Raw genomic sequence first — 14,693 nt, forward strand, 5'->3', positions numbered from 1 at the left:
TATGGATGGACCTACAGTGTAATGCTAGATGAAATAAGTCACTGACAGAAAGACAAATACCACATGATTTCACTCATACGTGGAATTTAAGAAACAAATGAACAACAAAGAAAAAAAGAGGACAAACAAACAAACAAACAAACAAACAAAAAGACTTAAATACAGAGAACAAATTGATGGTTGCCAGAGGGAGGTAGGTGAGGATCCCCTGAAGTAGTTAAAGGGGATTCTTGATGAGCACTGAGGAATGTATAGAATCACTGAATCATTATCCTGAAACCAATACAAAACTGTGTGTTAACATAAAACAAAAATATAAAAGGGTTTCATGGTCTAATTAATTTGGGAAGCCCTAGAAAACAATTGGATTGCTTTATTGCACAATTTTATAAAGTCTTTAATATTCTAATGTACTTTGAAAATTTCTAGGAGTATATAATTAAGGATGTAGTCTTCCTCCAACATATCTAACCACTGCACATCCCCCCCTCACCAACTTTTTATTGAGAGTATCTCATGGGACTAGCATCTCAAAGAATATTCTTTGAAAATACTGCTCACTGAAAATATTTAATTAAGCAACATACCAACAAATAGAAATTGAAAAATAAGTACAAATAATACCTTAGTACTGAGGGAATGCAGATTAAAAAGGAGGGATCACAGTCTGTGGGATTAATTAGGCAAGGTTTCCCACTCAATATACTGCTAATTCTGCAATGGAACTTTAGGCAGTAAGATGAACTAGGGATACATATGCTTAAACCAGTAGAAATCTTTTAAATTGCTGAATGATGTTTTAAAATAAAAACTCTACTACCACAACTTACAATTTTAAAAATTTTAATTGCCTGTATTGGGGGGGGGAGTAAATAATTTCCTATATTATTAAGCTGATTAGATTTTACAGCCTTTTCAACCTTCATCAAAGCTTCTTGTTCTTTCTTATAAATTAATAACTGCTTCTAGGTTTCATTTGGCCTTTAATGCTTCAGAATGTCATTACTGTCTCAGGTTAAAATCCCATTATCAAATAAACTATTATGAACAAGGATTCTATATAACAAACTTGTTTGCAAATATCCTGTTAGGACTGTGGTTTGTCATAATAAATTCTTTGTAAAGAATGGTTTTGTATAACAAATGCTTCCTCTTGACTATCCTCTTAAAATAATCATTCTATATTACCAAAGACCTTAAATGGTATGCTGTTTTCAGTCTAGAATGGAGAGCTAAGAGCTCTGTAATTCTGCTTGGTGATTAAATCCTTTAACTCCCTTGGTCTTTCTCCAGTTCAAACATTCCTACTTGAGAAATCTAACTAAGGTCCAAATTCCTACAATGTAAAAAGATGGGACTTCGTTCACTGATTCATTATAGAGAGCCCATTTCAGCATGTACTCCTGCAAACTGTAAATATAATTTCTGCTAATAAATTCTCCATAACAAAATCATGATATTAAATAGAATTTTTCTTTAATGAAACAAACATTCTTTTAAAAGTTAAAGAAATAATAGTATTAACCCATGTCTTATTTTGTCTCTATGGGGCTAGTTCATTAAGAGTAAACAGAGTATGTTTATTATTTCATTCCTTATTTTAAATTTTTGAAAAAAAAATTGATGTTTTCTTAGGACATATTATCCATAAGCCAAAGGAGACATCATTAGATATATACATAAGAAGTTTAAAAGTAAATCACTTTGAGCTACACCAATGAATTATAACTTACACAGACTAAGGGTCCCTTTTTCCTTAAGTGTGAAAAAGGAAAAGGGGGAAAAAAATCAAAATCCTTTCCTTTCAGTGTTTCTTAAATTGAATATTTTGAACTGTGATCATAAGAAATTTTTACTGGGATTATACATAGTTTACTATTTCTAAAGTAATGTTAAGCAGTTTTATAGAGACAGTTACAAACTTGAGCAATGAAAATTAGGTGATTAATATTCTCCATTTCTTTGGCATTCTCTCTACATTGGGTCCCTTATCTAAGTCCCTGAATCAATCTGCTGAGGTCCCCAAATGGAGACATGGATGCGTAAGTCCAAGGTTGTTTCCAAACAACTGGCCCTGTAAGCAAAAAGGGCACAAGATAAAAATATCTGATGACTGCTTTAAAATTCACTATTAAAACTAGAGAAAATATGCCACTCTTTTGCAGATTCATTTACATTTTATTCTTAACTAGAAAAAGCAATTAGATATAGACCAATGCTCATGGGTGCTCACATAATAATTCACAAATAAATTGATAAAAATAATTGCATCACATTTGAATGTTTTATAAATAGCAGTAAGAGTTTTCTTACCTTCAAAAGTTCAAAGTAATGTAGACAGTGGTAAACAGGGGCTAGAAGTAGCCTGGGTAAAACATACTGAACAGCTTCTTTGAAACCTTCGCCTATTGACTAAAAAACAAAGTAATTAATTTTTTTTTAAGTTTACTTTTCAGACATCATATATCTTGTTTTAAAAATTACTATACCTGTAAATAGAGTGCCGCTCCAGGCTTTGATAACTGACTAAGGAAGCGATCATGAAAACCAGGCCGTAAAATATCTCGAGCATATGATTCATATGGATCAAATGCCAGTTCCTTAGAAAATAAAAAGGTAAAACATAATCTTTCTCCAAGTTAAAATATAAATAACTTACCACCAGAAATACAGAAAGATTAAATTATAGGTACACCTAAGCTAGCACAATTATGTACCTCTTTTAAAGCCTCCCAACAAAATTACAGGGCTATTAATTATGATTTTAATAGGGTAAATTTAATATTCTCCAGTAAGAGAGTAAGTAAATCAGTTCTTTCTGACGAATAATGGCATCCCTATATGTTATGACACCTCTCCTCAAAGGGTTCTAGTACAGGATTATCAACAAAAGTGGTCGTAAGAATGGCAAGACTTTTGGTTCTGGAAAACAAAGTTTAGCCGGAACAACAATGAATACAGACATCAACAACGAGGTTAAGTATAAACCTTTAGAATATGGGTGCCCAACATTTATTTTCTCATGGTTATTTCTTAGTGGTAGACTTTTACTTTCGCATTCTTTAAGCCGGAGGTAACAGTTTATATCATCTAAAACTCATTGTTACAGTTTTCACAAGCAATTAAACAACAGTTTAATCCAAATTGCCAAAAATTCTATTATCATCAATCATTAATAAACTAAACAATTTTCATGGTTAGGTCTAAAAGAGTACAATCTATTGGTTTTGATGATTCCTGAGGAAAAAGAGAACAGTTGTCTTGATTGTAGCATCCTATGCCCTATTACCGGTTTAAAAAAACAAAAAAACAGGAAAATTGTACTCTAGATTCTAGCAAGAGCTCATTCTAGGATGGGGAATTCTAGAAAGAGGAAGAGGACATCTAGTGGAGGAGTACAGAAGGAAGAGGGGCTGACAGAACAAATGATGTTTATGTTCATTACCCTTAATGTTGTTTCTTAGATTTTTTTTTTAAGGAAAGACTGAATAATAAAAATACAAGATCAGAAATCAGAAAACCTGAATCTTTGTGAAATATAATATAGCATATAAAGTTCTAAGTCATCCTGAATTCCTTAACTGGCTCCTGATTCATTTCCCAATTTCAACTCCTTCAACTACTTTCCCAACTAAAAATTTCTATGGTAATATAACACTGGAAATTGCAGTCCACTGTAGATTTTACAAGAATGGATAGTAAGGTTTCAACAATAGTAACAGAAAGGAGTCAGGTATGAACAGAGTAGATGGGAAAGAGGAATAAAAATGTGATTTGATGCTTTTATCGTGGGTCTCTTGAACTCTAGAAATCATCTTGTACAGCAGATAATGTTTGCCCTCCCCCTCTTTCAATAAACTCTAATTTACTACAGAATTTTTAGGACAACTATATATATATAAAATAAAGGCATACAGCAAAGTGGCTTAAGAGCATAACTTTAGAGTCACAGAGACCCAGATTCCAATTCTGATCGTGTGAGCTTTGATAAACTAAGCCAGTTTCTTCATTGGAAAACGAATAATACCTAATTTCAAGGGGGTTGTTTTAGGAATTAAACAAGACATCATATGCAAAATGCTTACAAAATGCTTACTATGCATGCACATAGGAAGCACTGAATAAACAGTCCCCAGTATTATCATTCTAAATATCTAATTTCAAAAAAACCTAACTACTAACTAGGAATCCAACCTCTCATCACAGTTTTATTCTTCAGAATAAATTTGTAGAATTGCAAGCCCTTCTAAGAATCCTTGTATAAGTTAACTGATTTTATGGTTAGTTTACTGATTAAATACTTAGAAGATTCACAAAAAAATTATCAATATATTGTGTATTAATGATTAAAAATATAAAGTATTCTAAACACACAGAAAAATAGAGAACAACCTAACATAACTATATTCACCATGTAGCTCAAAATAGTTCAACATCTTATAATACTTGTTCCAGCTTTAAAAAAAAAAAAATAAGTATCATGGTAATTGATCCTCCTGAGCTCCCTTTCACAAGCTTATCTCCTCCCTTACTGATCCCCAAAGGAAATCACTGTCCTGAATTTGAATTTTATCATTCCCATGTATGTTTTTATATAATTACATATGTATCAAGAAATAAGGCAATTCTTTTGCAATTTGCACTTTACATTCAAAGTTGTGTCCCAGATTTATCCATTTGGATTAATGTGGTTTCTTCCATTCATTAATTCTAAACTCTGTAACATTCTATTGTATAAATATGTATTTTTTGAGATAATTTAGATTCACATGCAGTTACAAGAAGTAACATAGAAAGATCCTGTGTGCACACTGTCAGTTTCCCATCACGGTAACATTTTGCAACAGTACAATATAGAGCAATATCACAATCTGGCCATTGACACTGACGTAGTAAAGTATGCAACATTTCTATCACCACAGGGATCTCTCTTACTGCCTTTTTGTAAGAAAGGTTTTTAAGGTTTTATTTTTTTTAAGTAATCTCTACACCCAATCTGGGGCTCAAACTCACAACCCGCGATCAAATCACACGCTCCACTGACTAAGCCAGTCAGGTGCCCCTCCTCCTGTTGCCCTTTTAGAATCACATCTCACTCCCTCCTATTAGCACCCAAATCTAAATTATGTATTTTTTCTTTTGTAGCTCATGCTTTGGGTGTCAGATATATCTAAGAATCCTTTGCTGAAGCCAAGGTTGTGAAGACTTAGCCATGCTTTCTTCTAAGTTTTATAATTTTAGCTCTAATATTAGATCCATTTTATGTTTGTATATGGTATGAGGCAAAACGTTCAAATTCATTCTTTCATGTTTCTCATAACTTTATAGTGTCTTTTTGTAAAAAGAATTTTTAAAATTTTAATCTTTTATGGTTTGCACTCTCTGTTCTTTGAGAAACCCTTTCTATCTCAAAGTCATAAACATATTCTCCTAAATTCGCTTCTGAATTTTTCAAGTTTCCTTTTCATTTTTAGATTTTTAATCTGCTGATAACTTGGCTTTGAAGTGAGCTAAGGATGGAATTTTTTCTTTCCACATGGATAACCAGTTTTGACCCAGCATCATTTTTTAATTCGTTTGTTCTTTCTCTACTGGTTAATAATGCAATCTCGGTCACAGATCATGTGTGTACATATATTTTTTTCAGGGCACTCTATTCTGTTGCACTGTTTATACCTACACCAATGCTACACTCTTTATTTACTGTGGCTACATAATAAATTTTAAAATTTGACAAAACAAATCCTCATAACTGGTTCTTCCTCAAAATTTTAATTTTTGTCCCTTCATTCTTCCACATGAGTTTTAGGCCGAGTTCGCTATGCACTGGATTTAGAGATTATTTGGGAGACAACTAGTATCATTATACTACTGAGTCTTTCCATACATGAACATAATATGTATTTCTACTTATTCAGATCTTCTTTATGAATCTAATTATTTTACGATTTTCTTAACTGGTCTAGAGTATTTACTGGGCTTATTTCTGAGTGTCTTATAGTTTTGTTTCTATAGTGGAGTATTTTTCCTTTAATGTCATGTATTCAATGGGTGATAACTGAGCATTGTAATGCTATCAATTTTTATGCTAATCTTTTATGTGGCAACTATACTGAACTTGCCTAATAGTTCTAATACTACATAAATCTTGGGTTTGCCATGTTTACATGTTTTTGAACTTCCTACAAATGGAACTACATAGTATTTTGAATGTCCTTTTTTTTTTTTTTTTTAAAGATTTATTTATTTGACAGAGAGAGACATAGCGAGAGAGGGAACACAAGCAGGGGGATTGGGAGAGGGAGAAGCAGGCTTCCCCGCGGAGCAGGGAGCCCGATGTGGGGCTCGATTCCAGGGTCCTGGGATCACGACCTGAGCCAAAGGCAGACGCTTAACGACTGAGCCACCCAGGCGCCTTTTTTTTTTTTTTTTTAAGATTTATTTATTTATTTGAGAGAGAATGAGAGAGAGCACATGAGATGGGGGGAGGGTCAGAGGGAGAAGCAGACTCCCCGCCGAGCAGGGAGCCCGATGCGGGACTCGATCCAGGGACTCCAGGATCATGACCTGAGCCGAAGGCAGTCGCTTAACCAACTGAGCCACCCAGGTGCCCTTGAATGTCCTTATACGGTTCACCATATATTGCCCTTTTAAACAAATTTTTTTTTAAGATTTTATTTATTTATTTGACAGAGAGAGATACAGCAAGAGAGGGAACACAAGTAGGGGGAGTGGGAGAGGGAGAAGCAGGCTTCCCGCGGAGCAGGGAGCCCAATGCGGGACTCGATCCCAGGACCCCGGGATCATGACCTGAGCTGAAGGCAGACGCTTAACGACTGAGCCACTGAGGTGCCCCTATTGCCCTTTTTTTAAAATTGGTAGTTCATTTTTTTTTAATTGCCATATAGCATTTCACTGTGTGAATATGTGACAAATTATCCATCATGAATAAACCTGCTATGAACATTCTTAAACATGTTTTTTGGTAAACACAGGCACTCATTTTTGTTTGGTATATGCCCAAGAGTGAAACTGCTGGATCATTCGGTACAGTGTATGCTTAATTTTAGTAGATAAGCCAAACATTTTACTGAAGGGGCTGTACCAATTTATATCCCATCCACCATCAATGTAGAGCTCCAACTGTTCAATGGTTTTAAATTGCATTTCCTTGATGAATAAATGATGTTGAACACCTTTTCTTTTTTCAGGAAATACCTGCTTAGGTCTTTTGTCTATTTTCTAAAAAAAAACAAGCTGTCTTTAAGTTACTGATTTTACATACTCGAGACAGGAGTCCTTCATTGGCTATAGATGCTACAAATATTGTCCCGCCATCTACAGCTTGCCTTTGCACTCTCTTAATTTTGGTTATTGATACAGATGCTTACCTTTAATGAAGTCCAGTTTATCAATCTTTTCATGGTTTTAGTGTCTTGTTTAAAGAAAGCTTTGCTTATTCTAAGGTCATGAAGATCTCTTACATTTGCTTCTGAAAACTTTGTTATCTTAAAGTTTGAACTCACTCTTGAATAAAAGTTTAATTGGGCAGAAAGTTCTATTTTCGCTTAGTACTTGAAGCTACCAGTCAACTGTTAGCCTCTCTTGTTAAAGAGAAGCATTCTGTCATCCTTTTTTTTTTTTTTTTTAAAGATTTTATTTATTTGAGAGAGAATGAGATAGAGACAGAGAGCACAAGAGGGAGGAGGGTCAGAGGGAGAAGCAGACTCCCCGCTGAGCAGGGAACCCGATGCGGGACTTGATCCCGGGACTCCAGGATCATGACCTGAGCCGAAGGCAGTCGCTCAACCGACTGAGCCACCCAGGCGCCCGCATTCTGTCATTCTAACTGTAGTTCCTTTTCAAGTACTACTCTCTTCTCTCTCACAGCTTCTAAGATTTTTTCTTTATCCTTGATGTTCTAGAGTTTCACCATGTTTTTGGCTGTAGGCTTCTTTTTATTTATCCTGTCCAGTGTTTGGAATTCATTTCTGATCTGGGAACTCAGGTCTTCATTTCTGATAAATTCTCAATTTCTACCTCTTCAAATATTTCTTCTCCATCATTCTTTATCTGAAACTATTAGATGATATTAAAGCCCTTCAATGTAGCCTTTGTTACTCTTAGCTATCCTTTCATATTCTAATTGTGGTTTCTCTGTGTCACATTTTCAGTGAATTCCTCAATTCCTTTTTCCAATTCATTCATTTTCTCCTTGAACTAGGTTTAGCAAATGTTTACTACATATTGAGTTTTTATTTATATTTAATTCCCAATATCCCTAATTGTTTGATACTTACCTGTTATTTTCTTTCCACCTATTTTTGTTTCACGACATCGTCTTTATAAATGGTTCATATTTCTGTATTTTTCTCTCTGAGCATCCTAAACTTCTTTTTTAAACTCTGCATGTCTATTATACAAAATTAATTTCATCAGGAATGAATTTATTTTCTAGTTGTTGATTTTGTTAGGTAGCACTCTAAACATTAGAATTTGTCTTGTATTTTGGAATTCTGTATTATGCAGACTTCTTAGGGGGAGGCTTTTAGTTTTGGGTTTCCTTTTTTTCTCTTCCATCCCTTTATGGTCACTCTTCTAGACCTGAACCTGCTCTGTAAGTGATTTTGGGGTCTCAGGCTCTGTAATCATACTGGCTCAATACTGTAAGATAATTTGTTAAGTTTTAAAGTATTTTTGTTATAAGGCAGTGTTTCTGTTTCCCTATCTCAAGTCCACGACTTCCTATAGAACCTTGCAGGGAGGAAGTTGATGGGATTTCCCCAGCATCCTCTTACAATCAGGGTCTTGAAGCAAGAAGTCCTGCTCACTTTCATGGAGCACATTTAGTCTTCATTATCCTCAAGAGCTGAACACCCAACTACCGGAGCTCATTACCTTGAATGCTTACCCTATCTCTGATCTTATTTTTGAGTCTAGTTATGTATATTCCTTTAAAAAAAAAAACACAAAAACACTTTACGACTTCTATGTGTTTGAAGCAAGAGTGGAGGGGCTGTCATGAAGCTTAGGTAGTATTTACCATACTATTTAGCTGGAAATTTTAAGTTTTTGTTTTACAAACTCAACCCTGTATTTGTGGATTTTAGAGTAAGAACAAAGTAAGAGCTAAAAATCTCAGAATGACTACCAATGCTAACTTATTAGGACTAAATCCTATATTTTAGCATTTTAATACCCACGGAGAAGGTTACTGTTTTTCCACCCCCATAACATTTTATTCATCTAGGTCCTAGACCTGATTTTCCTATTCATTTCACTCCTCCTATTCTAAATAATAATGTACAGTTATCATATATTGAATAGCTTACTGTGTGAAGGTGGTTAGCTAAATATTTTAGGTAGGTTACTTTAATTTTCACAAAAATCCTGAGTCCTACTATTATTATCCCTATTTTAGAAATACAGATATGGGGATTTAAAGATTGGAGATAAATTGCCCACAGTCACATACAACTAAGTAGCAGAATTGAGGTTGGAACACAAGTAGTCTAACTTCAGGTCCAACTTCCATGGCTTCTTCAATGACGGCATTCATGGACTTTTCTTAGCTTTGTTATAAAAGACAAGATGATGGACTGTCAGCTGTAAATGCCTCCCCTCTGTGGGATCTGCTTTTTTATAATGGATGAGAGACTACTTTTTTTGTGGGTTTCATAAGATAATAGTAACAAATGTTGACAATGAGCCTCTGAGGAATGGACAGTATGACAGAGTAGTCAGCAGTTAATATCTATGATTTCAGATGGAAACAAGAATTAAGATTCCAATTTTAATGCAAGTGTAGAGCTTTTATACAGACTTTTTTCGGTGTATAATTAAAGTACTTACTTCAGCTAAGTCTTCAAAGCAGCTTCCTACTAAGGGATGGGGGCTACCTTCATCAGTCATTTCCACAGTATCTTCTATATGGCCCAGTAACTTTACACTAAGTTCATGTATATCTACTATACGACTAAATATATTTTCTACATCCTGTTGGGAGGAAAAACAAATTCAGTTAGGTTATAGAATAAAAAACAAATTCTGAGCCAGTAAGTCTTTTATAATCACGAAATTTAACATGGCAAATACACTGAGAAATTTTAACTTACAAATGCAAGTAAAAGACAATTCAAGAATTCTTTTTGCAAAGGTGTACAATTTGCAAATACATTTCTTTAGGTCAGTGGTTCTCAAAATAATATATAGTACTTTTATGAAAACTACTTTTAAAACCAAAAAAATTCAGAGAAGAATGGCATTGTTTTACATTTGTGCAACTCTCTACCATCTAGCTTAAAAGAAGGTAGCTGCATTTAATCTGTTGTGATACATTGTTTTTGATTAAAGTGAAGAAAATCCAGCTTTACACAGATAGTTGGAAAAGGGAGGAATATTTTAATATTACAGATCTTTTTTTTAGTACAGTTTTTTGAGATATAAGTCACATACCATAAAATTCACCCTTTTAAAGTGCACTATTCAATGTTTTTCACATATTCAGAGCTGTTAATTTATCGCCACTATCAAATTCCAGAATATCTTCATCACCCCAGAGAGAAGGTCTACGTCCATTAGCAGCATTCTCCATTCTTCTTTTCTGCCCAGGGGCTGGCAACCACTAATCTACTTTCTATCTCCATGGATTTGCCTATTCTGGACATTTCATATAAATGGAGTGAATGGCCTTTTATGATATTACACCAAAACTCAACAAATGGTAGTTTCTCAAATGTTAGTTGCAATGTGGAATCTGAAACCGTATTATTTTTGTATTTCTACATTAAAATCCATCTAGTCTATATTAAACTCTGAATGGATCCTTTACCCATGTGTGTTTTTGTAGCATTATGGATTTGGTCACTTGGAAAGTAGTAGTCCACTGAATTCCACAAATCTTCCAAATGTTAACTCATTTAACACATTTCACTACAGAATTTTAGAAGACCAAATCCATTAGTATCACCACAGATAGTGTGAGTGGATAAAAATTTTCCAAAATTGTTTTCATTTGAAAGTTCAATTTTTAACACTATCAACAAATACTGTCACTTTCCTTGAAGTGACAGGTATTTCATTTGTTTTTGAGAAATGTCTGCCAAATACACAAGTCTGAAGAACCACAGGTTGTCAGTCATTCTTTTAGGTAGTGTTTCATGAAGACAATGGCTAGTTCAGTTAGCAATTCAGTCATACAGTGCTTTCCTTCACAATAAGCACCCTACTTTGATATGTAGCCTAAGTGCTTATGCGTGCTTCCTAATTGCCTCAGCTCTTCTCTTATCTGGGCCTTCTCCTGGCATGCCAAGCTCTTGTTCTTGTTCTACCAGTAGTGACAAAAAAATCCATGAGTCCGTATGTAGTCCCCTTTTACTTCATTTCTTCATTCTATTTGTCTATCATCTCATTTTTATTACAAATACACATGCATACAAGAATGCTCAATACAACACCTACTGACTTCTGTAAGATTTTCTGTAGGTTAGACTCCTGGATAGACTTTTTTTTTTTTTTTAAGATTTTATTTATTTATTTGAGAGAGAATGAGAGACAGCACGAGAGGGAAGAGGATCAGAGGGAGAAGCAGACCCCCTGCTGAGCAGGGAGCCCGATATGGGACTCGATCCCGGGACTCCAGGATCATGACCTGAGCTGAAGGCAGTCGCTTAACCAACTGAGCCACCCAGGTGCCCCTCCTGGATAGACTTCTACCATGGGGTTACATATTTAAAATGTCAATGGGTATCTTCTTAAAAAGAGTCCACTGGGGGGCGCCCGGGTGGCTCAGTTGTTAAACATCTGCCTTCCGCTCAGGTCATGATCCCAGGGTTCTGGGATCGAGCCCTGCATCGGGCTCCCTGCTCTGAGGGAAGCCTACTTCTCCCTCTCCCACTCCCCCTGCTTGTGTTCCCTCTCTTGCTGTGTCTCTCTCTGTCAAATAAGTAAATAAAATCTTTAAAAAAAAAAAAAGAGTCCACCGATTTACCCTCCCACAAGTAGTATATGGGAGTCACAGTTTGACCAAACCCTCACAAAACTGAATATTGTCAATTTTAACTTTTAGAAAAATGTCTAGGTAATTGAAAAACAAGAATTAATTTATAATTATTCAGTTACTATTTTTCTGATTTGATTATTTTTAGTAGTGACTTTTTTTTTTTTTTTTTGGTCAAATCAACTTTGAAGCAGGATTCATATCCAATAAGATAAACCTTTTTTGATGTACTTTTGGATGAGATTTTATGTAGTTATTCACTCTTGTAACCATCACCATAGTCAAGATATAAAACAGTCTTATTACCTTAAAAATTTCCTTATGCCTCATCCCCATTAATCACCACTATTGCCCCCAGGAAACCAGTGATCTGCTTTCTGTCACTACAGATTAGAATTCTAGAATATTAAAAAAATGGAATCATAGATCATCTTATTTGTCTAGTTTCTTAGCTAATGGCTTTGAGATGCATCCATACTGTTGCTTTTACAACTATTTCATTCCTTTTAATTCTGAGTAGTATTCCATTGTATGGACATACCACAATTTGTATATCCATTTACCTGTTGATGGATATTTGGGTTGTTTCCAGTTTGGGGCCATTACAAATAAAGCTGCTATGAACACTCATGAACAAGTTTTGTGTGGATATGTTTTCTTTCTTTCTTTTTTTTTTTAAAGATTTTGTTTATTGACAGAGAGAGACAGCGAGAGAGGGAACACAAGCAGGGGGAGTGGGAGAGGAAGAAGCAGGCTTCCCGCAGAGCAGGAGTCCTGGGGCTCATCCCAGGACTCTGGGATCATGACCTGAGCGGAAGGCAGACACTTAAGGACTGAACCACCTAGGCGCCCCGTATGGACATGTTTTCATTTCTTCTGGGTAAAAACCTAGCAGTGGAATTGCCGGTAGTACGGCTAGTTTATTTTTAATGTTACACAAAACACCCAAACTCTTTTCCTAAGTATTTGTACTAGATTACATTCCCATAAGCAATTGCTCCACATTCTTTTCAGCATTTGGTATTGCCAGTCTTTTTAATTACAGCCTTTCTAGCTAATGAGTTTGTAGTAGTATTTCATTGTGGTCTTAATTTGCATTTCCATAGGCTACTGATGTTGAGCATATAGCTTCTTTCATAAAGTGTGTTAATTTTTTACCCACTTAAAAATATCAGGCTGTCATTCCAATTATTGAATTGTAAAAGTTCCTTATATACTCTGGATTCAAGTCCTTTGTTAGATATATGTATTGCAAATACGTTCTACCAATCTGTGGCTTACCTTTTTATTTGTATGACAGTGTCTTTAGAAGAGCAAAAATTTTTCATTTTATTGAAGTCCAATTCATTAATTTTTTATTTTATGGTTCTTGATTTCTGTGTCTTAAGAGATCTTTACCTATTCTTTACTCCTTTATTTTTATTAATTAAAAAAAATTATTTATTTATTTGTCGAGAGAGAGCGAGCACAAGCAGGGGGAGCAGCATGCAGAGAGAGAAGCAAGCTCCCTGCTGAGCCAGGAGCCCGATGTGGGGCTTGATCCCAGGACCCTGGGATCATGACCTGAGCCTAAGGCAGACGCTTAACCAACTGAGCCACCCCAGCATCTTCATTTTTAAAATTTTTATTTTTAAGTAATCTCTTGAGGCTTGAACTCACAACTCCAAGATCAAGAGTCACACTCTCCACCAATTGAGACAGCCACGTGCCCCTTTGCTCCTTTATTTTTAAAAGCAATTTTATTTATTTATTTATTTTTAAGATTTTATTTATTTGACAGAGAGGGCACAAGCAGCAGGAGAGAGAAGGAGAAGCAGGTTCCCAGCTGAGCAAGGAGCCCAATGTGGGACTCGATTCCAGGACCCTGGGATCATGACCTGGGCCAAAGGCAGCCCTTTAACCGACTGAGCCACCCAGGCGTCCCTAAAAGCAACTTTATTGAGGTAAAATTCACATAGAATGCAATTCATCCATTTAAAATGAACAATTCAATGTTTTTTTACTCTATTTAAAGATTTGTGCTACTCATAAACTACTCCTGTAACTTCTAATGGTCATTCATTGCCATACCTTGAGCCTCAGTCTCAGCTTCTGTAGTAAGCACTACTTTTCCATCAGTCATCCATGGCTAGACTTCTAGGAATTCCTAGATGTAATTCTCTTAGACAATCTCAATTGTTCTCACCACTCAGCATTTCCCCAGGATTCAATCAGGTTGGTTTGATTACTATTGTAAGATCAGTGATTCCTTCTCTAATTTTCAACGTTACTGGCTCTCTCTTTTTGCTCCTCAAAATATTATTGTCACACTTCCTTTTTTTTTTTTTTTTAAAGATTTTATTTATTTATTCACGAGAGACAGAGAGAGAGAGAGGCAGAGGGAGAAGCAGGCTCCCAAGGAGCAGGGAGCCCGATGTGGGACTCGATCCCAGGACCCTGGGATCATGACCTGAGCCAAAGGCAGACGCTTAACCATCTGAGCCACCCAGGCGCCCTGTCACACTTCTATTATGGTAATTACCACACTATATTGCCATTTAATATTACGTTTACATTTCAATCTTGACTAGACTCAATTTGAGGGAAGGAACTGTTGTATTCATCTTTGAATCCCTGTTGCCAAGTACTATCTGATGCCTAACAACATATACAGGCAGCACTGATGAAGTGTTAGCTGAACGACTCAAGTGAGTCA

At 35.4% G+C, this 14,693-nt stretch overlaps 1 protein-coding gene across 1 annotated transcript in view; it reads right to left on the minus strand.

The window, feature by feature from the left end:
* Positions 1-14,693, minus strand: part of SOS1 (SOS Ras/Rac guanine nucleotide exchange factor 1) — a 142,590-nt gene that overhangs the window by 52,713 nt on the left and 75,184 nt on the right. Inside the window, exons 6-8 of the mRNA XM_035000964.1 lie at positions 9,853-9,996; positions 2,490-2,600; positions 2,314-2,412 (exon numbers count right to left, since the gene is read on the minus strand). Of these exons, the coding sequence (XP_034856855.1) occupies positions 2,314-2,412; positions 2,490-2,600; positions 9,853-9,996 (354 nt within the window). The remainder of the gene's footprint in view (positions 1-2,313; positions 2,413-2,489; positions 2,601-9,852; positions 9,997-14,693) is intronic.

The sequence above is a fragment of the Mirounga leonina genome, unplaced genomic scaffold (assembly GCF_011800145.1).
Source record: "Mirounga leonina isolate KUSES-001 unplaced genomic scaffold, KU_Mleo_1.0 Mir_125, whole genome shotgun sequence".
NCBI classification, from domain to species: domain Eukaryota; kingdom Metazoa; phylum Chordata; class Mammalia; order Carnivora; family Phocidae; genus Mirounga; species Mirounga leonina.